General features: G+C 31.5%; 2 protein-coding genes across 2 annotated transcripts in view; both read right to left on the reverse strand.

Moving 5' to 3' along the window:
- Positions 1–22,924, reverse strand: part of LOC148309167 (uncharacterized) — a 308,399-nt gene that overhangs the window by 273,095 nt on the left and 12,380 nt on the right. The gene's annotated exons all lie outside the window — the stretch shown is intronic.
- On the reverse strand, positions 17,209–18,950 carry LOC148309178 (uncharacterized). The gene has a single exon (XM_088260532.1). It carries the CDS (start codon positions 18,672–18,674, stop codon positions 18,225–18,227), a length of 450 nt encoding a protein of 149 aa, XP_088116658.1. The 5' UTR covers positions 18,675–18,950; the 3' UTR covers positions 17,209–18,224.

The raw sequence follows: 22,924 nt of genomic DNA on the forward strand, positions 1-22,924 counted from the left end.
GTATTTTAGTTTCGAGAAACAATACACTTATTATTGAGTCATCCATTTTTTTTTACTGTTTAGTAAATATAAGAAAATAAAAGAAAAAACTCTCTCTGTCACAGTCTCCAAGAATCTAATAAATATATTGTAACAATGATAACACTACGATAATTTCATTTCGATGAAAAATACTGTGGTTAATTGAATATTGTATTTAAAGTGAAGCCCATTGATTATAGTTAACCAAAGAAGTTAATAAAAAAAAAAATATATATTTACATATATACATATACATATATATATTTGTTTATATATATATATATATATATATATATATATATATATATATATATATATATATATATATATATATATATATATATATATATATATATATATATATATATATATATATATATATATATATATATATATATATATATATATATATATATATATATATATATATATATATATTAAAGCGGCATGGAAGACCTGTTGATGTTGAAGAAGACGGCTCCTCTTAATAAGCTCTCTGTGTTTTCTTCATCACAACAGCAAATTCAGAGAGGTTCCACAATGAATTGGGATATTTATCTTCCCAATTCTAGCACTGAAGATAGAAACTAGAAAATAAATATTTAAAATTATATGCATTTAAAGCTTGCACGTTAAAAAATAAATCAATAAGGGTATCTGAAAAATAACGTCAACTCACTATTAAGAACACCCTTTTTTTATTTTTTTAAATTTATAAACCATGCGAAAAAAATATAATCAAATATTTAAACCATGGTTATTTATTTGGCTATTCAATATTCATACGTCACACAGGTTAACAACGTTTGATTAAGCAACTAAAAACACTGTTATCATGTTATGAGCAAATAATTTTCAACGTGGAGAATGTATCTCGTGATCTGATGACGCTAGTAAAATAAAAAAAATAGATCGCTTTTAAGTATTCAATATCACATATTACATAAGTTGTAAATTTCCCGGCGTAAACGGTAGATTATCAAATTACTTTGACGTCATATTTCTTGACATAATATTATTATGTGAATATATATATTTTTTATTAAAATTTTACAGAACACCACTTTTTAGCAATTGTAGTTGTCCAAATATAGTAGCAAGCACCATGTGCCACAAGGCGTGAAATTGGTTCCACTCCGATATAGATTAATCATAATTGGCAGAATTCTTTCGATTGTCACAGATATTAAGCATAGTATAAAATATTTTTTAGGGATCCAAGAAACTATCAATAATGAGTAGAGTAAAAGTCGGATTTTATTTCTTTCAGAATTTCAGAAGCGTTCAGTGCCTCATCGACCTTTTTATGTCGTAATGACATCGGGACACCACCTTCAATATGGTACGAATTGTAACATTGCATATCGCTCACTCCTTTCAACAATGTCATATATAAAGAAACTTGATTTTTCAGGGAATCGTTTTTAAAGTTTAAAAATATAATAAAATGTATTAAAAATAAATATAAAGCCACTTATTGAAGTTTTTACAGCGCAACAGATCTTTCTAGGTAAAACCTGAATGTTTTTTCTCCATTTGAAAAATATTTAGAGGGTATGTTTAAAAAAATAATTAAGCAATACCTTTTCTTGAAAATGCAAAAACAACACTTTCTGCCCTGTAGCGGGTAAATATTATGTTAAAAATATGCCGCTTTTGCTGGGATATAGTACATTTTCTGGGCATTCCGAAAACATGCACAACTGAAAATTGACGATTTTTGAAATACAATATGACGTTGTTGAAAGGAGTGAGTGTGATATACACAATTGGTTGTATATATTCTATAAGAAAAACATTTATTCATGTACATAATTTGCTGTCTTATTTTTTTACTGAATCAATTCTGTAGGCCTTATTATTTTTATCTCAACGACGTCACGATATTCAATATCTCGTACAAACGGCCATCTCCATCTTTATAAATAAGTTGTTTGTAGACGTATTTTTTAAACTTGAATGACAGGTAACCTGAAGTTGACAGTGTCGTGTTGTATAAGAAAACACTATTTATTTACATGGTTTATGACGTCATACTTGTCACGTTTTGAATTAACAACGTAGATTTGTTTCTGTTATAAGAATAGAATATATTCGACTCAATATTCATGTTGTTATTCATCATAATATTTGAACCTAAGATATGTATTGCCGGTTGATCCGGTATTTAACCTTCATTTGATCGAAACGAGCTACGCCTAGTGACGTAACAGCTACAGCAAAAAATCTCTGGTAAATTTACAACTTATATTCTTCATTTTATTTACACTTATTAACTTATTACATTGATATATTATTTCGAGAAATAAAAATACTTTGTGCTTTGATCCACTCATATTTTTATTAACTAACTAGTTTCGGCAACAACCTGTTGCCGAATCTATTTATTTATTTTTATTTCTAAAAATAATATATCAATATGAAATAATATATCAATATGATCCACAAAGTTAATGCTTTCAATATTCAAAACATATTACATTGAAGTTTTGTACTGACATTTCTTGGTGGAACTGCATTTGATAAAATAAAATAACAACAATGTAATTTTTGCACATTAATTTCATTTGACCAGCAACCGGGTTTATGTCATCATCATCATCATCATCAGACTGGTCTGATGATGATGATGACAGACCAGTCTGATGATCTCGGTTACGACGAAACCCAGTTGCTGGTCAAATAAAATTCATGTGGGAAAAATGACATAGTTACTGTTATTTTATTTTATTTATTAACTTATTTTAAAAGATGCATACTGACGTAAAACAGTTAAGTATTTATGCACTGTGCATTCTAACTAGGCACAATCAGGTTTGTCTAATGCTTGAAAGCGGCCGGGTCAGGAGTCGTAATAATCGTCGGGTATGTATGAGGAGATGCATGAATGTAGAAGAGGCGAAGAATGTTTGCAAAGCCAGAGTGGTGTGGCGTTCGATTCTCTCTGCGTACCCCTGCGGGGAAGCGGAGTGATGGTTAGTTAGTTAGTTAGTTAGCATTCTACAGGTACAGTGGGGATAGGGTGGAATTGGGCACCGAGTAGCTGACATTCCTCACCACTGAGCAAGGCGATGATGAAGATGAGGTGTCAATGATAAATTTTGCTCAAAAAAAATATTAATATTATGAACGTGTTTTTCGGGTCTTAGTTGTATACTTTATATAAATATTCATACATACATAAATAGTACATGTTTGTATCTATAAACAGATATACGGACTCCGTGAATTGAAGAGACTAGGAAGAGATTATTAATCGTTACCATCCCTAATATTGAGGAAAAATCAATGAAATTTAATTAAGCTTAATATTTTACGAATTCTTACGAATGTGAAAATTCATACTATACAAATACAATGAACCAGCATTATGAACTTGAAGAACTTTCCAGAAAACACAACAAATGCTCAAGTATGAAAGAGAACAGTGCTTCCTTTATGGAAATGATCCCGAAATTTTCCACCACTTGCTCAAACAATCTGTGGCCGCACGTGACGAGCGAGTACTGTACGGTATACGGTAGTTAGCTTCATTAGTTTCTTCATTACTCATAATATAATGGTGATCCTTGAAAATATTTATTATGAGAGCTTAACGCCTGTGACTCAAGCATGAAATCAATATCTCCGAGTACTTTGGGTAAACCAAGTACCTATGAATATTACCAATAAGGCTCGTAATTAGGTGCTCGTATTATAATATGTATTTCCGATAGTAATATTTAATTTATTTTGTGTACTTAAAACATAGTGAACTTTGTGGTATGGCAATATAAGACTTTCGCTATCATTCATCGTTCACTTTCTGTAATACCAATTAAAAAAGTGGTATTAGACAATGTGAACGATGAATGATAAAGAGAGTTTTAATTTTAATTATTCAATTGATAAACAAAAAATATATTTACTAACACATAAGTATTGGGTATTTATTTTATTAACGTATTTATTTTATTACAACATTAAAATTATTTAACTTCGTCAATTATTATTAATAATAAAATTAATGGAAAAACCTGTTACTTCAACCAGTTGCAAAAAGACGCAGTTTAATATGTGCAAGCTAGAGTTAAAAATTGGATAATTGGAAAGGGATGTGCGGCTGAGTAAGGTTTAGTTTAAAATATTAAAAACGATTTTTTAGATGGTTTAGACATAGAGAGTGAATAGATATCGAGAGAATGACTAAGATCGTATGTTTAATAAGTATGAATCAGAGGGTAAGGCGAGGACCAAAACCAAAAGGACGAAAACCACCAAATCGATGAAAACATGAAATCATATTTGCATTCCTTTAACTTATTGTACTTAACTATGTATTTTACTGGAGTAAAAAAAACATCGCAAGCATAAGTTAATCAGTTTTCATTTATAGTTACAGTTTATCGTCCTTTAATTGAAAAAAAAATGGGTAGAAATCGATCGAGAGATCTTGTTAACGCGCCAGTTCTTCTAACACGTGGATATTTTAGTTTTAATTTTTATGGCGGAACAGTAAAAATACTCGCACGTAATAAAGGAAAAAAGGATGAACTGGTGTATGTGCGTATTTCGAGAATAAGGGGGTTGGAAGTAGAAAGCTTTATAAAGTCAAGGGCGGATGTTTAACAAGATAAAGTTTTATCTTTTCTCATAAGTACCCCGTCGTCCCACAACTTCTTTAATAAAATTAAACGTAAATTAAGACGACGATAATCGGGAGTCTCAATGTGAAAATTTAGGTGAGTAATTTTTTACTCACCTAAATTTTAACTAGTTTTTTAATAACCTTTATAAAATATAGCAACTTTGTTTTAACCACTTTTTATTGGTACACTTTATCCAACCGGTTTCGACAAGAACCTTGTCATCATCAGGGTTTATGTACTAAATTTTAAAACATTAAAATCAACTTTTACCTAACTATGAGTATTAACTAAAACCTAACTGAGTATTTCAATGTTTAAGAATTTAGTACATAAACCCTGATGATGACAAGGATCTTGTCGAAACCGGTTGGATAAAGTGTACCAATAAAAAGTGGTTAAAATAAAGTTGTTTTATTTTATAAAGGTTATAAAATGTGCCACAAAGTATCTGCGAAAAACGTTCAAGAAATTTTTCATTATAAAAAAGAATTTAGAAAACAAAAAAATATATAGGTACGTACTTTGTAATACTTTGGTACGGGTTTGAAAAATAAAAACGCGAAAAAGTGTTAAGCATGTAAAATAAGGCATCTTGTCTTGATATATTTACGTTTTTCTTTAATAATGTAGTTTATATATTCCTTCGTCATAAAAATAACTACAATACATTATTTATGTATTTGTTTCTATGAAAGCCAGCATTCATCTTCTGACGCATTGTCTAAGCGTTACAAAAGGAGTTTAGTAAGAAAATAAAATGAAAAGTATGGTGACCTTTAGTGTTCTTGTCGTCTCCTGTCTCGTGATATTTTATTTCACTCGAATGCACTTTCTACTTTAGGATTGAGAAAATTGCGTGGGCTGAGAATTGAGAAGAAAGTATCAAGAGACGAGAAATTCTAGGGGGATTATGGACTTTCCCTTCTTAATATAGAATATGGATAATCCATTAATTCAACCCCAATGATCCCTGCCCTCGACTCGTGACCTCTCGTACTATCTTAAACTCCATTCAAATTAATGCAACACTCAACTTACCATTGACAAAAATTTGTTTATTTTTTAAGACTTATCATTTACAAGATTTATTACAGATATTACACAGAAACGAAGTAAATAAATTAACTGGTCAAATAATAATCTTAAATAATAAATATGAAAATGATATTTTCTGGCGTTTCTGATTATAATCCAGGATTCGGTTCTCACATACTATGTAATATAAGAGTTTCTGCTCAATTAAAACCTTCTTTTCATCTCACCAATAGATGTCTCTAGTGATTCAAGAACAAGGTTTCTAAATTGGTTCATATATATAGAACTTCCAAGAATTTGAGTGTGGTTGTCAATAATGGGTAGAATTGGTAAATGTTACACGTGTGTAAAGTGATCACTTAAACCAGCCCGTGATGGTCGTCAGCCCGGTAAATGCGCAGACTTCCATATTCTTCTTCATCATCATCTTTGATGAGATGTCAAAATAAGAAACAAAGTAATTTTTGTGTAAAAAAGTCCAGAAGTTTTTAAGCATTTACAGGCTTCTACTTCTTCTGATTCTAAATTTTATCCGCACCCATACGTATGCGTGATGCATATTTATATGATAGCAATGTTATCAGTCCTGGTACTACAGTATAATATGAAATAAATATTATGGTGAAAATCACTTCAATCAACGTCATTTAACCCTTGAAATCGAACCCAGGACAACTTCACTACGATGGCACACAAAACAGAGGCTACGTTCTGTCATCGACTAGATTTAGTGATCATTTTGCACGCATGTGTAAAGTTCACCATTTAGTTCATATTAAAAGATCCATATACGGTAGTTTGGTTTTTCGTAGGTTACATGTACAATATACAAACGCCTATTCGTGTGCGTTATTAATCGATAGTTAAAAATTACGAAAAATGCTTTACCTTTGTTCATTACATGAATACTTGATAAATAAATAAAAATAATTCAAAACTGGATATATAGTAAAAATAAACTAAAAATATTTATAATTGAAAAAAATTGTTATTTGTTTTTTAAATGCACAATATACAAAATCCTATTTCATGCTTATTATTTGCAATCGTATTTAAACAATAAAAATGCTTTATATCAGGTTGTTATTAGTTCTGTTCAGTTGGTAAGGTCTACTTTTTTATTAATATCTAAACATAGACGAAGAAGAATATAGAAGTTTGGGTATTTACAGGACTTACGTCGTGTCTTGGTATGGTTAAAATGAACTCCTTTATTTAGTTTGATTTTTTTTTTGGTGTGTGAAATACAGTATTCTTCTTCTTCTTCTTATTGTAGGCCTTGCGGCCTGTTTTTAAGAAAGATTAGCCTCTAGAGGGAAATACAGTATTGTGTTTTAAAAATATACATCAAATAATTGCTTTAAAAGATAAATTTGAGGAAATTGCCAGAAAATTCGAATTTATTCCATATTTTTAGCTGCAGGGGCCTGTGGGGATGAAGTATAACACTCCCCCGCATCGCCTTCGGCTGTTTAGTAAAGATATTATTATTATTAAAGCGTCAAAAGAGTTCCTAATTTGGTGACATACCGAGTCTAGTGACCTACTTCCGAGGCATAAACACCTATCCAACAGTAAGTTCCCTCGCAGTGCTCTAATTCCCCCCAGCTATAATCTCGTGGGGGAGGCTGCATCCCCAAATCTGAAGCTTTCACTTGTACAGCTGTCTATGTAATTATTACTCCTACTGAGATTGATTCAAAGATCAAAACTATGAATAGTTAAATCGCTTTGTCCTAAATACATTCTAAATTCAACAAAATATTTCTCCTTACTCAGTAGTGCAGTGGATGAGATGTGGAAATATGTTATCTTTTGTCCACTAAAATAACGTTTTAAACTTTATATGGGTATTATTGTTTTTTTTTTGACATCTCATCAAAGATGAAGAAAAATACGGAAGTTTGGCCATTTACGGGGCTGACGACCATCATAGGCTTGTTAGTTTAAGTGATCACTTTACACATATTGATAGTTGAATAAAAAGTTGATTCCAGATTTTATCTGGCCAATCTCTTTCAAAATTATAAAAACTGGCTACAAGCGGCAACCAACCGGAGGAAATGGAAAAAAAGTAGAAGAAGCCTATATTCAGCAGTGGAGGTCAGAGGGCTCACAAAGAAGAAGAAGAAAGAAGAATTATACTCGTATTTACAAGATTTATTTATGACAGATTGGCGTTCTATTCTCTCTGCCTACTTATACGGGAAAGCGATTAGTGTTGTAGTTACTATTGTATTTGTTCTATTATTACAAGTGTTATTTGTTCTCAAGTTATTTGTTCTATTATTACAAGTTTTTCTTTTACAAGGCATCAGGTGCTCGCCGCCCAGGACGACCACTGCTGACAATTCGTCGGCAGTTCTCGTCAGAACTTCGGGACGCGGATCTGACTTGGGAGGATGCAAGGGAGCTGGCAGCCGACAGAAAAGCCTGGAGACAGTTTGTGGACTTCATATGCTCCATCTAGGGAGCGGATATGGTTTAATAATAATAATAATTACAAGTGAGTAACTGTATCCTATCAAATATACGTTTTTCTTTTCTAGATCAATGCATCTGGTGAGTAGAATTGAACAAATTGACACTTGTCGATCTAATGCGGTGCCCTTTGCACCATTGAGTGCAGGTAGGGAGAAAATATACTCTGGAAGTCTGAGCCTGGGATGCTCAATCTTCCATTTTCTTTTATCAAAAAGGGAAGGAGGATACATGTATCAAGTTGAAACAGCTCTAAAATTGACATCTCATTCGTAGTAAGGTGAATAATCCAGTATCCGATTTAATAAATAATATGAATAATAGGAAAATACTGTTTCATCATATTTTTAAGATATAATTAATATAACGTCTTCTTTTAGTTCATTATTTCATGGAGAATAGTATAACAAAAATAAAATGAAGGCCTGAAATTTGTTCACAAATAATTATTATTCTGAGAATGGCTTTTGGTAGTCCATTTTCCCCAACTGAATTACAGTTTTTAATTTATTCACGCTAAACGAGTCACACCCGTCTCGAATCGGTTGGTTGAACCTATTTTTGAATGTCTATTTCGTAGAAAAAATAATCGTGTCTGAATTTTTAATTCGTTACATTTCGCCCGAATAGCTCCAGAGAACTCCGACAGATTTACTAGTAGGTAAGAAAATAGCTTTTACTGCAGTACCTACCTCACGAGATCCTGGCATATGGACTGCAATTTTTATTTGGATTAAATACAAGTAAACTTAATATGCAATTTCTCCACAACATTTTAAGGGTGTCCAAATACTTGTTCACAAATCTGGATTTTCTCCGCTTAGGAGTTTTTTACATTTTTGACATGTCAACATAGATGACGAAGACTATGGAAGTCTGGGCATTTACAGGGCTTATGACCGTCATGACGGTCATAAGCCAAGCCTATGACGCGTCATAGGCTCGGTTAAGTGATCACTTTACACACGTGTAACATTCGTCAATTCTACCAATGATTGACCACACTAATCATTTTATAACTCTAAAACATTATCTAGGAGTTCAAAAATTTGAGAATTGTGGTTGTCAATCATGGGTAGAATGTTACACTTGTGTAAAGTGATCACCAAGCCTATGATGGTCGTAAATGCCCAGACTTCCATATTATTTTTCATCTTTGTAAGTTATCTCTCTTTTCATTTTTATTTATAAGCTACGGTTATTCAAAAAAAGGTGATAGTTTTTGTCACACTACGAAAAAAATGTTACCCTAAAAGTATTTTTAAGTTGAATTTCAATATGACCTCGAAACAAAGTTACAATACTCTCGCCAACTCTGGTGTAAAAAAGGTGTTATCAAGGTTTCTCGAGTGGAAATCCACAAATCCGATATAAGAGACATAATATTTGAAAAAACGATATTATTTAAGTAAAGTACATACAATAGATACAGTGGTTGTCAGAAATAACGCCCCATTTACATGATTCTGTTTAGTGTTACGCACTACAAGTTCTATGAAGTAACTTGTATTTTCAATAAATAGAAATACTCGTTATTGTTATGACTTCTCTGAGTTGCGAGCCCCGATTTGTTTAATTCCGATTTACAATCCTACGTACTGCAGCTATAAATACTCAATCGTTTACGCTCAACGATCACCTTATATTAAATTAATTACATATTAATATATATCACATTAAATTTCAATTTTAAGTTAAAAAAAATCAAATAACAGAATTATTTACAGGCTTTGAATTCCTTCTGAATCTACGTAGTATTGAAAACAAGAAAAAGTAAAAAATAAAACATGTTTTCGTATCAAAACTAACAAAATTTCGACAAATCAAGTCAGGTCAATCAAGACATAATCTACTCGACATAGTTCTATTCCATTAAAATTATTTTTACAATCTCCATCAAAAGATAATTTATCAATATACATAAAAAAATTGTTTAATATATGTATAAAAAAACACACAATTTTGGAACTTACCTAATAGGGGATAATTCGTAGGAAGAATTCGGAAGCGGAAAAGTAAACACAAGTATAATTTTTTTTAAATAACCTTGAGTGGCAGATTTTTCAATTTAAATTGATAATTTAATGCATTTAAAATGTAAATCAGATGTCTTAATCGCAAGTACTGTACTTAAACAATGCATAGAAATTACATGCATTATGTATTAGCAAATATTAAGTGTTATGAAGAATAATGAGAATAGCTATTCTTACTGAAATTATTCAACTTTTTAATACAATATTTTGAATAATTTTTAATACAATTTTAGCTTTGTCTTTTGAGGGCATCATTTTATAGATATACATTAGATGAAGTAATTTTTGGTAAGGGAATATGGAGATTTTGAGCGAGTAACAAAATTTAAGGAGAAATTATCTCTACAATTTGCTTCTCTTATTCGCCTGTGGATTGCCAATCTACAGGCGAATCTTGAAATTTGTTTACAAGTTACAAATGTCAAGTGGTATGGATGTTCAATTTGCTTCTCTTATTCGCCTGTGGATTGCCAATCTACAGGCGAATCTTGAAATTTGTTTACAAGTTACAAATGTCAAGTGGTATGGATGTTCAATCCCGGGCACGGTGAACGTTGCACGGTGTATAAATTGATTCCTTAATTAATCAAAGATAGGTCAATCCCATGCGAGCTATGTGAATCCCCGAGACATCCCAAGATATTCCCTTCTAATCGACAAAATTCTGCCTTACAGAGATAAAACGCCACACTAATCTATCTTGGAAACATTCTTATTCTTTTCCACATTCATACATCTCTTCATACATACCCGCCAATTAATACAATTTCAAATGAAGTATTCGATCATGTCAAGCTTTCCTCGGTCATTCTCTTTCCAATAAGATTCACCTCATAGTTTTGTTTGCCGTTCTATCCTCAATCATTTATTCCATGTTTTCAAACTTCGCACACCTTTCTTTATTTCATCGTTTATATTTATTTAATGCTTGAATTTTTCCATATTTCACCATTCAAACATCTATCATAAATCGATTTGCCGCACATTCGTCTGAGTGGTCTCATTTCGACTGCATTCTGTCTATTTTCATTTTCCATGTTTTATGGTATTTCCACACATCAGAGTTGGTGCCAGAACGCTGCTGTGGATCGCTAGTTTACCTTCCGCTATATATACCTACTCGTACATAATATAATTGTGGTTAAAACCGTATGATTTGAATGACGAAAATCTTTACGCTACCATTTTTTAGACTACCAACGACCCCACTCACAGTCATAATTAAAAATATGTATTAAATTGGTACAATTTCAACGATTTTTAATTTAAGTTTTACTTTTTACTACCACAATTATTTCTAATATACCAGTATTTATTATTTTAAAGAGTGGTATTTAATATATTACTTATATTTTAAATACTTATAGTTTAAATAATATTATATTAGAAATAATAGTTTAATATAAAGTAACTGCTGAATCAATTAATCAAACAATTTCATCAATTTGTACAGCAGATAGGCGATTGGACTAAAAGCTGTATCTCGTGAACGAAGTCCAGCACAGATTTTTTGAGTCTACTAAGTTGTATTTTATTAACAAAAAACACATAAAAAATTATATTGTGACAATTGTTTCGCCTTGTTAGGGCATTATCAAACGAATGTCTCGAGACATTCGTTTGATAATGCCCTAACAAGGCGAAACAATTGTCACAATATAATTTTTTATGTGTTTTTTGTTAATAAAATACAACTTAGTAGACTCAAAAAATCTGTGTTTGATTTAAAATAAATACATAAATTAAAATGGAGTTCTACAAATTAAACGCCAAGTCAATAAATAAATAACGAAGTCCAGCATTACAAAAGTAAAGCTAACCTTAACACAGTTCACTTAACTCGAAATAGTTCGCATTGAACAGATTAGTTATCTCTCCCGCCTCGAGCCTTGCACATTACTTGTAATCGACGCACAATACTAGTTGTTACATGATGTGCTGCTCGAGTTGAGCTGGTATTGGGGGTCATGTTTAACCAATTGAGCTAAAAATATCCTCAGGGATCTTCACACTGTACATTGTTCATCAAGTGACTAAACGATCGTAGAAGACAAAATTATATCCAACATGTTCAAGGAACCCATCTATAAACTCTTCGGTTTATTTAACCCTATCATTGCACGACTGAGAAATTTCTTCTGGCCTCTATACTCGCCCAAGTAGTGCATAGAGCACCGCTTCGGAACGACACTGAGCTAACTCTTCTTCATCTTCTTTTTTTCTTGGCCTGTTTTTAAGAGACAACAGTGATGTCGATTCCCGGCTGTCATCCCATCTCTTTGGGGGTCTGCGCGAGAGTTGTCTACCTTGGAGTTGGTCGTGCAATTCAATGTGGGGGAGTCTGGATGGTTCCGTTCTCTTCACACGCGCATACCATTGTCTTCTTCGTTGCCTTTCCAACCTAACGACATCTTTGATTTCGCATATTTCTCTTATCCTGGTGTTCCTAGCTGGTGCTAACTCGATCAACCATAGTTTGAACCTAGGAGTGTATTTTTTTTTCTTAGTGAACAACATTAATGATTTTTTTTTAATCATTGTTGTTTTTACTCATTAATGAGTGCCCTAGTTCATTGCTAATATTCTCCATTTTCTACCTACTATACCTCCTCCATTTCTAATCCCATGTAACAATAACGTCCTTCACCCTAATTTCCTTCAATTGTTGCCATCATACCATTAAATATATTCCACTCAACATTTAACAAATTGAGATGGAAGAAGTATCACTCCGTCCCTAGCCTGGTATATATTTTTTTAAAACAGCAAAAGATGGCTACTACAATATAAATTGTCTACATTTTTTTGACAACTCAGCATAGGTGAAGAAGAATATGGAAGTCTGGGCATTTACGGGGCTTATGACCTTCATAGGCTGGTTTAAGTGATCACTTCACACACGTGTAACATTCACCAATCCTACCCATAATTGACAAACACACTACTCGAATTCTTGGAACTTCTAGATATATTGATTAAACTCGAAACATAGTGTTTGAATTCACTAAAATTTCGCTAGAGACATCTATAGTGGGATGAGAGAAGCTTTTTATTAAGCAGAAACTCTTTCATTGTTATATTGTCTACGCCAAATAAAAGTGTATCTTGAACTAAACCTGCATATTAATATGTAGGTCCGATTATTCAATGTATAATCAATCTCTCATAAACTAAATGCAAGGATATGAGGTATAACAAAACACATGTTCATACAATATTGCAATGTCATGTAATCGTGAGTAGTGACAATAGCCCATTAGATATGACAATTTACAGTTATCACTATGACTAACGGAAGTTCATATTGGAGCTACTTAAACAATAGTTATGTTAAAACTATAAATATAAAATTCGTATCTAAATATGTTATTTCATTATCACACAGTCTTCCTAGAACCGATACCGCCGATACGGTTTTGCTGCAGTAAGTAGGTGCAGAGGTCAGGCCTGTGGTTGCGGAAACCACTATTTAATAAATAATGTTTTTATTTTATTTCATAATCAACAAAGTAAATACATACGTGCATTGGAGGATCGTATTATCACTGAGCAAACCCAGAATCTCAAATTATCTGAATCATATTATCATAGCGTGTAATACGCATACATTTTGTTATAACACACATAAATCCAAATTACCTTGTGTGATTATTGTTATTAAATAAGTCGAATATATATTTTTTGTGTTTCACTTCAACATAAATTGAATTATATAGAACTAAAAATGGCACTTTAATAATTTTAAATGCCTCGTTGATATAAGAATATGGCAAGCATGGTCGATTTTATTAAAATCAACAATCAAGTTACCTTTACTGATACTTTGAAATACACGTACATTATGGCAACTCAACTGTTCGAATTTGTCACTCTGTGGGTGGGTCGCTTAATATTGATGACTGGTATAATTTGGAAAAACCGCGAGGGAGGTACCCTATATATTTTATGTAAGTTGATATAACTGAAAATATTTATTCAGCTGTACATAAAATGATCTCATATTTAGATTTTACTCCATATTTTGATGGTATTATTCAGTTCTGACCGTATATATTATAATACAAAATTTGGAAAATGCATTTTTACAGGACTAATACAGACAATGAAAACATTAAAAAATTATTGACATTAAGACATTGATAAATCTTATTTTTGTTAGTATTATTTTGGATGAGACATTATATCATGCGTTATTTCCCCGAACTAATTATAATATTTTCGGTCAATAGTGATGACAAACTATTATACAAAAAGTAAGGTAAAGGTTTTAATAGCGGATACTATTAAAGATCTACAAATCTTAATATATATATATATATATATATATATATATATATATATATATATATATATATATATATATATATATATATATATATATATATATATATATATATATATATATATATATATATATATATATATATATAGCTAGCGGTTCACAACGGTGTGCTGGTACCGACACTTATGTATGGGAGCGAAACATGGGACTGGCAAAGGAAGGATGAAAGCAGAATGAACGCTGTTGAAATGCGTTCCCTCAGACGAATGTGTGGAAAATCATTGTATGACAGAATTAAAAATGAAGGTATAAGAAAGAAATGTAAGACTGAAAAAGGAATAATTTAAAATATTAGGAAGAGTGCTTTAAGGTGGTATGGATATTTGGAGCGAATGTGATCAGCATAAAATAAAACGACTGATATTTCTTCTTCGACATATATAGATTGATATCACGTAATACGATTAGTTTTTTAAGAAAGTTATATCATTAAAAAATCAATAAATAATTCAATAAATAACTCCGAAATTTATGATACAAACAGGTACCTAGATATAAAATAATGATACGGTCATAGGAGACAATTTTGTTTGAGTCATGATTCTACACATTACCTTCATTGCAACGTTTTTTGCCAAAAATATAGCAATAGTTAAGAGTCATTGATATGATGTTTATCATTCTATATCCAGGCACTCTGCGCAAAATTCTGCCGATGTGCCGATTCATTCATTGCACATAACCTTCTAATTATAATTACTTCGTGAAATGAAGATCATATTATTTTAACAGGGAAAAACGTCACCTTGAATAAATTGAATGATGGAACAAGTGGATATTCATTATATTTTAAAAATAAAAATAAGCGATGCCAAAAAGACATCCCAAAATATTTTTTGTTTTTTTTGTTATTAAAAACAGTAAAGTATTTTAATGTTTATATTGCTATTGTTTATTTTTCGTTATAAGCCCAAGTCATTGCTGGTATTTTCCTTTTCCTACATTTCGGAGTCGTGATAATCGTCGGGTATGTATGAGGAGATACATGAATGTAGAAGATGCGAAGAATGTTTGCAAAGACAGAGTGGTGTGGTGTTCCATTCTCTCTGCCTACCCCTGCGATGAAGCGGCGTGATCGTTAGTTAGTTAGTTACATTTCTTTCTGCATAAATCCTCAATTTTATTTCCCATATAGCAGTCAAGTTCTTCATTCTGAGTTCCTGCCCTTAAGTCATCTACATGTATCCCATCCATTTTATTTCACTTACATATTTTTTTTCTGCTATAGCCAACAAGATCAAATGAACGATGACCGAACGTTTGACTTACCTATACATACTTATGTTGCAGCTGGTTTGGCAGCGTCTACTGTCCTATTTTTATGAAAATATCGGACGATAGAAACATTTAAGAAAAACAGGAGACGAATTTATTCCAAAATTCTGATATATTTTTTAAAACTATATAAAAAAAATAAGACTGCCAATAAAAGAAGATTTTTTCCTTATTTTCTAGAAGAATCTGTAATATGTGAAATTATTGAGTTGTTGAGGTAATACGAGTACCTAACAAATATTATTGGATTAACAAGTTTTATCAGACATTTTGTTGCATCTTATTACAAAAATCATTTCAATACGACAAAAATATTTTTTGAAATCTGTTTATTGAGTAATTTTTTTTTGAGTGACAATCACTCGTTTTACCAAATTTTTATTTGGAATATTAGTTTAAAAAGATTATTATTATTATAAAATATGTATTGTGGTCGTTTTTCCTATGACAAAGTTTGATAACACCGGCCGGCGATAACATTCAACTAAAGCTTGTAATTTACTTTGATATCGCCGCCAATGAGCAATAAATATTCCATTTATTCCAATGTTGTCATTTATTATGGATGAACAACAAACTAATTTACATACATGGAATCAAGTAAATACTATTAATAAGCGAATATTACACACCACACACCCAAACGTGGCATCTAAATTTGGTGTTGCAAAAACACTCGTTTAAAAAAGTTGTCATAAAATTGCATGTTTTGAAATAATGCGTCTACCAATGTCAGCAATACGTTTATTCCATCTCAGTTCCGCTGTAATATTTCAATAGCCTTCATCGAGCTCTTGTATACACTGTTTCATAGTAGTACCACTCCAATATTAGACATGACTTCTTTTATTTTGAAAATGTCGTAAAGTTTCGGGATTGATTGATTGTTAGTAATCAAGTAACGCGTAAGGACCGCGATAAGCAAGATAAATTGTTAGTATTATTTATTTTGTTTTAATTGTGTGCGTTAAATTAATTAAATTATGTAATAAAAATGTTGATCGCATATTATTTTTTTATTATTCTACCAAAAATTTATATAAATCCGTTGAGTAGATGAGCTCAATGTGTTTAGATTATCTGCAAAATGGTATAAAATACATAACAAAATAAAAAACCCAACAGGGATAAACAATTATACATAAATACATATTTATGTATACATATTATATATATATATATATATATATATATATATATATATATATATATATATATATATATATATATATATATATATATATATATATATATTTATATATATACATATATATATATATTTATACATATATATATATATATATATATATATATATATACATATATATAAACGACAAGGAGCTCAGCTAGTTCTCTTCGGCGGGAAGACCGTTATATTAATATATTTTTTTGCTCTTTTCTACCCAACATTTTGATGACTTAGATTTTATTTTATGGTCATGTAACTGGATTTTCATTGTTTAGTTCAAAGCATTAATTTTATATCTTTATATGGGTGTTTATATACGTGTGTTTGTATGTGTACACGTGTAAAATAATTATTTAGTTTTGTCGTTTTTAAATGTTAAAATCATCGTAAATTGTAAAGCGCATTTGAGGTGATTTCCCAGGTAATGCGCTATATAAATTGTCCAACAAATAATGTATACATGCTATATTCAATGAATGTGTAATAATAAAGGTGATGGTGTAAATTAACATTTTTACCAAATTCATATTTAAGAAAGGATGTAAAATAACAAGGAAGGTGGTGAAATGAATAAAAAGCATGTATTTTCAGAATTGTAATATATGTTTATTAATAAAAATTACCAATAATGTATTTGATTTTGATTTCAATATATGAAAATAATATTCACAGAAATATAGTGTTCATTTTACAATTCAAATTGAAAAATTATTTGACACAGATTTTCAACTAAATTATGTGATAAAATAAATCTGAAAAACTAGAATGAATAATACGGATTTATAAAATGGCCCCATTTTTTGGTACCTGAAGCTACTATATTTATAAAAATTTGTCGGTTCTACTATAATTCTCAGAAGGAAAGAAATGAAGAATATTTTTTACAGTTACAGTGATTAAAATCTCGTACAATATTACGAATGTTTTGCTTAGCGACAACTCAATACGTCGCTTCGCCGTCGGCTCAGTAAATTCACACAAAACTTCAAACACATTCTTCTCAAATGTAGCACCTTAACGGTTTCCTTCGTTGGACTCTTCTAGTACACGACAGAAACTCTTCAAAATTGCTTCACAATTAGAAGTTCAAGGAATGTATCGACATCACGAGGCTCCAACCTTTCTCTCAGGGGTTACTCTCCTTCTAGAGCAGCTCCTCAAGAGCACCTCCAAACGACTCCCTCGAAATAAGATCATTCGAGTCGTGCGTATCCTCTTCAATACTCGTCATCCTCCTCGACGGCGGGCAGGGAGCTCTGGCGAATGAAGGATACCGGAGACGACGACAGCGCTTCCGTCCAACCGGGAACGTCCCGCGGAGATTCGCACAGAAACGTGACACTCGCCGGCCTGTCGAACTCGTTCTGGCGCAGCACGATCCCGGAGCGAGCTCCGAAGTTGAGAGTTTGGCAGGAAGTGTTCTTCAGGTTGAGGACCCCGATGGGCTTGCAGACCTTCTTCTGGGGATACACGACGGCGAAGTGCTCCAGGGTGGTGCGGTACACCTCGAGCTGCACGCGGCGCTGGCTGCTGTCCGGACCGACCATCACCAGATCCCCTCTCTTCTCCTGCGCGCTCACGCGGATGTCTTCTTCTTCGTCCTCCTCCGGAATGGTGGAGAACCTCTCCTGGTTGTAGAAGGAAGGCATGGCGAGCTGGATAGGCATCTTGCGGTTTGTTTTGGTAAAACTGAACCACGAAAGATCACAACAAACACTTGGCAGCGGGCCAAATTTCTAACTTGCGCTCACGTGTAACGCCGTGTTCTAATGACGACGAAGTAGTCACGCGTTTTATTAGCGGAGAGAACGAGGTTTGGCTTCTAAGCTCTTCGCGTAATGCGTTCTGTACAAAGTTCTGATGACTTGTGATGCGGCTCGGCTGCGGCAGAGTTTATATAGCCGAGGCCTCGTGACTCGCACACGCACGCACACCACTACACGCGCCCGAGTAAATAATAGCTTTTCGCCGAGTTTTCATTCGTTATCAAATCTGCTATTCGACGGGCGAGTGCCGTTTAGCATGGGAGTGACAATTACTGATGGAGTGGAAAATATCATATTAATTAATACAATATCAACAACTATACAGGACATGACAATAGAACACAGTGGTCGGGACTTACTATTTTCTTTGAGATTCATACCGGTCAAAAATATAACATATTAAAATATTTATTCATATTTTGCTACCTAATACGCATTATATAAGTTGATACCCTTACATTTTTTGATAATTAAAATTGCCAATTGATACATTATTAAATAATTAAATTACACTAAAAATATTTAAACTCACATATAACATCTCATTACGAAAATGATTAAGAATTATAAACAAAACGTCTTAACTTTTTTCATCCAATAAATTGACCTAAACCTTTGATAATATGTTAATTTACCAAATAAAAATACAATAAATTACAAGTAAAATATTATTATCACATAATACAAGACAGATTTCCACGTTTTAAATCAAACACATGTGAAAAATACATAATGCATGACAAACAGTGTCTGCATTCAATTTTAATATAAATCGCTTATTGAAAAAACTGAAAAATAAATTAAATGAAAAACTTCGATTTGTTAAGGAAGTAATTTTTCTTCTCGTATAAATTCTTCAAATATAATCCTCAATGTCAATTTTAAGAATCTGGAATACACTTTATCTTCGTGTAATTAACGGGTAAGCTAATACCATACATCGTTGTACTGATATGTGCCCCATGAACCACTGTATGCAAAAGTAGGCCAAATTTGGAAAAAAATGCTTCCAGCATTTAGTTCAGTTTATTTTGACATACTGATTTATCCATTCTGTTATTGTTCAATTTTATTCAATCCCGATTAAAGATCAGCAGGACTCATCATCTCGCCTTTATATCATTAATGATCCGATGCGGTTTCCTATGCACCATCCGGGTGAGGATGGGGGTCACAGGAAAGACTAAATATATATTTTAATCCACCAGTACTTTTAATCCCAAAAAATAAGGGGATTTGTCTTTTATTGTAATATTGTATGGTTGTGATGAAATTAGTTAAATATTTTTTAAGGTATTAATTAGCAGTATTAAATAGGTAATATCGATATTCTCAAAGGCAAATAGAATTCTGTGAATATATTGATAAATTTAAGAAAATTTTCACTTCATTTCGAGGTGGAGAAATGGATGTTATATATAATATTATAATATCTTTCAAGGAATAAGTAAGACGCGTCGAAAAGACCATTCATTTTCCGGCTAAGATGATAATCATTTTTTAATTCGCTTTCGGTCGAAACTAAATTCTAGTAGCAAATAATGTTTCCATGAAACCACTCCACTGAAAATCTATTTAAAGACCTCTGAACTCCACTCCCGACTGTTTCACTATGAGTATGTTTCAAGAATCGAAAATATTACAGGAATACACATTTAGCTCGCTTACAAATCACTCATCGTTTACTTGAGAATTAATCTCGCGAAATCGGAAAGATAAAATCATCAATCACGTTATTTCATCGTAAACTGTTTTCAATTCCGAACATGATAAGTATATTCTGACATGTAAAGTAAATTTCTTCAGTATTTTTTTATTATCTTGCTTTGTTTACAAGTGTTTCTCAAAATGTCGTTCCCGTACACTTCAAGGAGAATAAATAATCTAAATAGTTATATTATTTATTACGTAATATAATATATGTTTAGTTTTTGTTTTTAAACATGTAGGTTCACGAATAGTGTGCTTATTCTTCTCTGGATGTGTGACCGTATTCAGCCGTTGATGTCTAATAAAGACGTCTAATGTGTGTATATATATTAAATAACATTTAATATCACATAAATTGTCATTATTTCGTTTATAAATTCAGGACTCTACCTGTCCATTAATACAAAACAATAGATTTAAAAGGTGCGAGCTAGTTACACGTGTATTAAAAAGTTGAGAAGCTTAGATAGGTACCTACATCAAATGTCTACAGTTATCTTTGTATTATATTTGCGTGACTGTAGATGACAAAGAAATGACTTTGAGAAAGTGTTTGCAACAATAATTTAACAAACAAAAGATTCATTATATAATTCCGAGATTCGTGCATTTCATTTTGAGGTTTTCTTAGAACGTTTGGCAGATTTTCATTTTATTTCCTGATCTTTTGATGTCTTTCTTCTGTTACTATAATGCAATAAAAAAACCTACTTACAATAATAAAACAGTATTTTTAGTATAACAATAGATAATTTTGGAATGAGAAAACACACGATATACTGTATATACTGTTTGTAAAAATAAATCTAAATGATTTATGAATGTAATGTCCTTCATGCTAAATGATTCATATGGAACTGTAATGTAAAGGTATTAAATTTAGCCAAGCCATGAATACAGTGAAAAAATATACTGTTTTTTGGGGGTGAATTAAACCTGATTATTTTCATTTGCTAAAACAAGATACAAATTTTGGAAATAGGGCTTAGGAGCCTCATTTCGGACTGTTACTTTTCGATTCAATTATGAGTACTTTTTTTGCCATTCGTATACCTGAATTTTCATTCGATTAGTCTGTCTTTTCGAACTGTGACTCATGTCTTCGGATAATTATTACGGTCGGTAAAAAGATTCAACACAGCAGAGCTGTTGAGGAGATTTTTACGCCATTGATTATAAACATACCCTTCTTTTTTGACAGCCCAGTGTCAAAAAAACGAACAGTTCGCTGGAAAATGTATTCAGAAATAAAGAAACAATGTGAAATAATTGAAATTTCGTAAATAAATATATATATATATGACTTTTTTAGTGTAAAATCGATGTCATGTGTAATTTACTTGCGTACGTTAAAAAATGAAGATTTTGTCAATCATAAAATCATATCTATTTTACGTGGATAAGCTCTGTAGAAGAGAAATGATCGTCATACTGAAATGCGTTTGATTTCCGACTGTAAAACAGTTTTTTATATGTCCTCTAAACTCTAAAATCGACAACATGAGACTAAACAAATAAACGAGATCAACCGGGATCGAAAATTGCAATTAGTTGGCAAAAAATACATATTAATTTCGAATGTATCACAAAAAAAGTTGAGAATATTTCAGTATATCACGAAATTAATGTCTCATAGCATGTTTTGCATACCAACAGTAACATGGTTATTGTAGGAATGTTATGCTTTACTTTCACGTTTTTATGTAAAAAAATTTATATTAACGATTTGCGCAATGAGTAAAAGTTTTTTTAATTAATTTCATATATTTTTAACGTGGGTATAACTTATAAATATCATCGTAATAATGCCAAAATATAAATATTATTTTGAAGTTGTTATAAATAATTATAATAAAATAAGTATTTAAAACAACTTCAAAATGATTTCCACCAAAAACTTTATTTCGTTCATAATATTACGTGCCACTTTGACCTGATAGTTACTGATACATCTGCAAAATGTAGTACTAAATAAAGTAAAAAAATATTGTACGAGAAGAAGTAGGTTTTGGTGATTTTAATTATAATGAAAATTGACAGTTTTTGGCGAGTTTCACGTATAAATTAATTGCCGACACAACACTTAACTTCTAAACTTGCAAGCTGTTATTATAAATATACGAAGAAAATGAAACATTATTTCTGATGTTAAATTGAACGTTTTTATAAGGGAAACCTTTCAAAATTCAGTATAACTAATAGTTTTTTCACTAAAGATTATTGATAAATTATTCCGGAATCAGAATATTTCTCATAAGAAACAAAATCGAGTATTGGAATTACCTTGAGGATTCCGAATGCAAGAAAATTACACTAATGCTTACCGCACACGTCAGTTTTCGATTTGGTGCTTTAAAAAAACGCGTTGGTGGTATAAGAAGGCATATTGAGTGTGGAGTTTGGTCATTGATTCCTTTGTTAATTGAATAATTATTGCCGTT

This window comes from Brachycentrus maculatus, unplaced genomic scaffold (assembly GCF_059751285.1).
Source record: "Brachycentrus maculatus isolate JH-2025_06_01 unplaced genomic scaffold, ASM5975128v1 h1tg000138l, whole genome shotgun sequence".
Classification (NCBI taxonomy): Eukaryota; Metazoa; Arthropoda; class Insecta; order Trichoptera; family Brachycentridae; genus Brachycentrus; species Brachycentrus maculatus.

Excerpts from the sequence above, each read along its gene's own strand:
- LOC148309178 (XM_088260532.1), bottom strand. The coding sequence starts at position 18,674 with ATGCCTATCCAGCTCGCCATGCCTTCCTTCTACAACCAGGAGAGGTTC.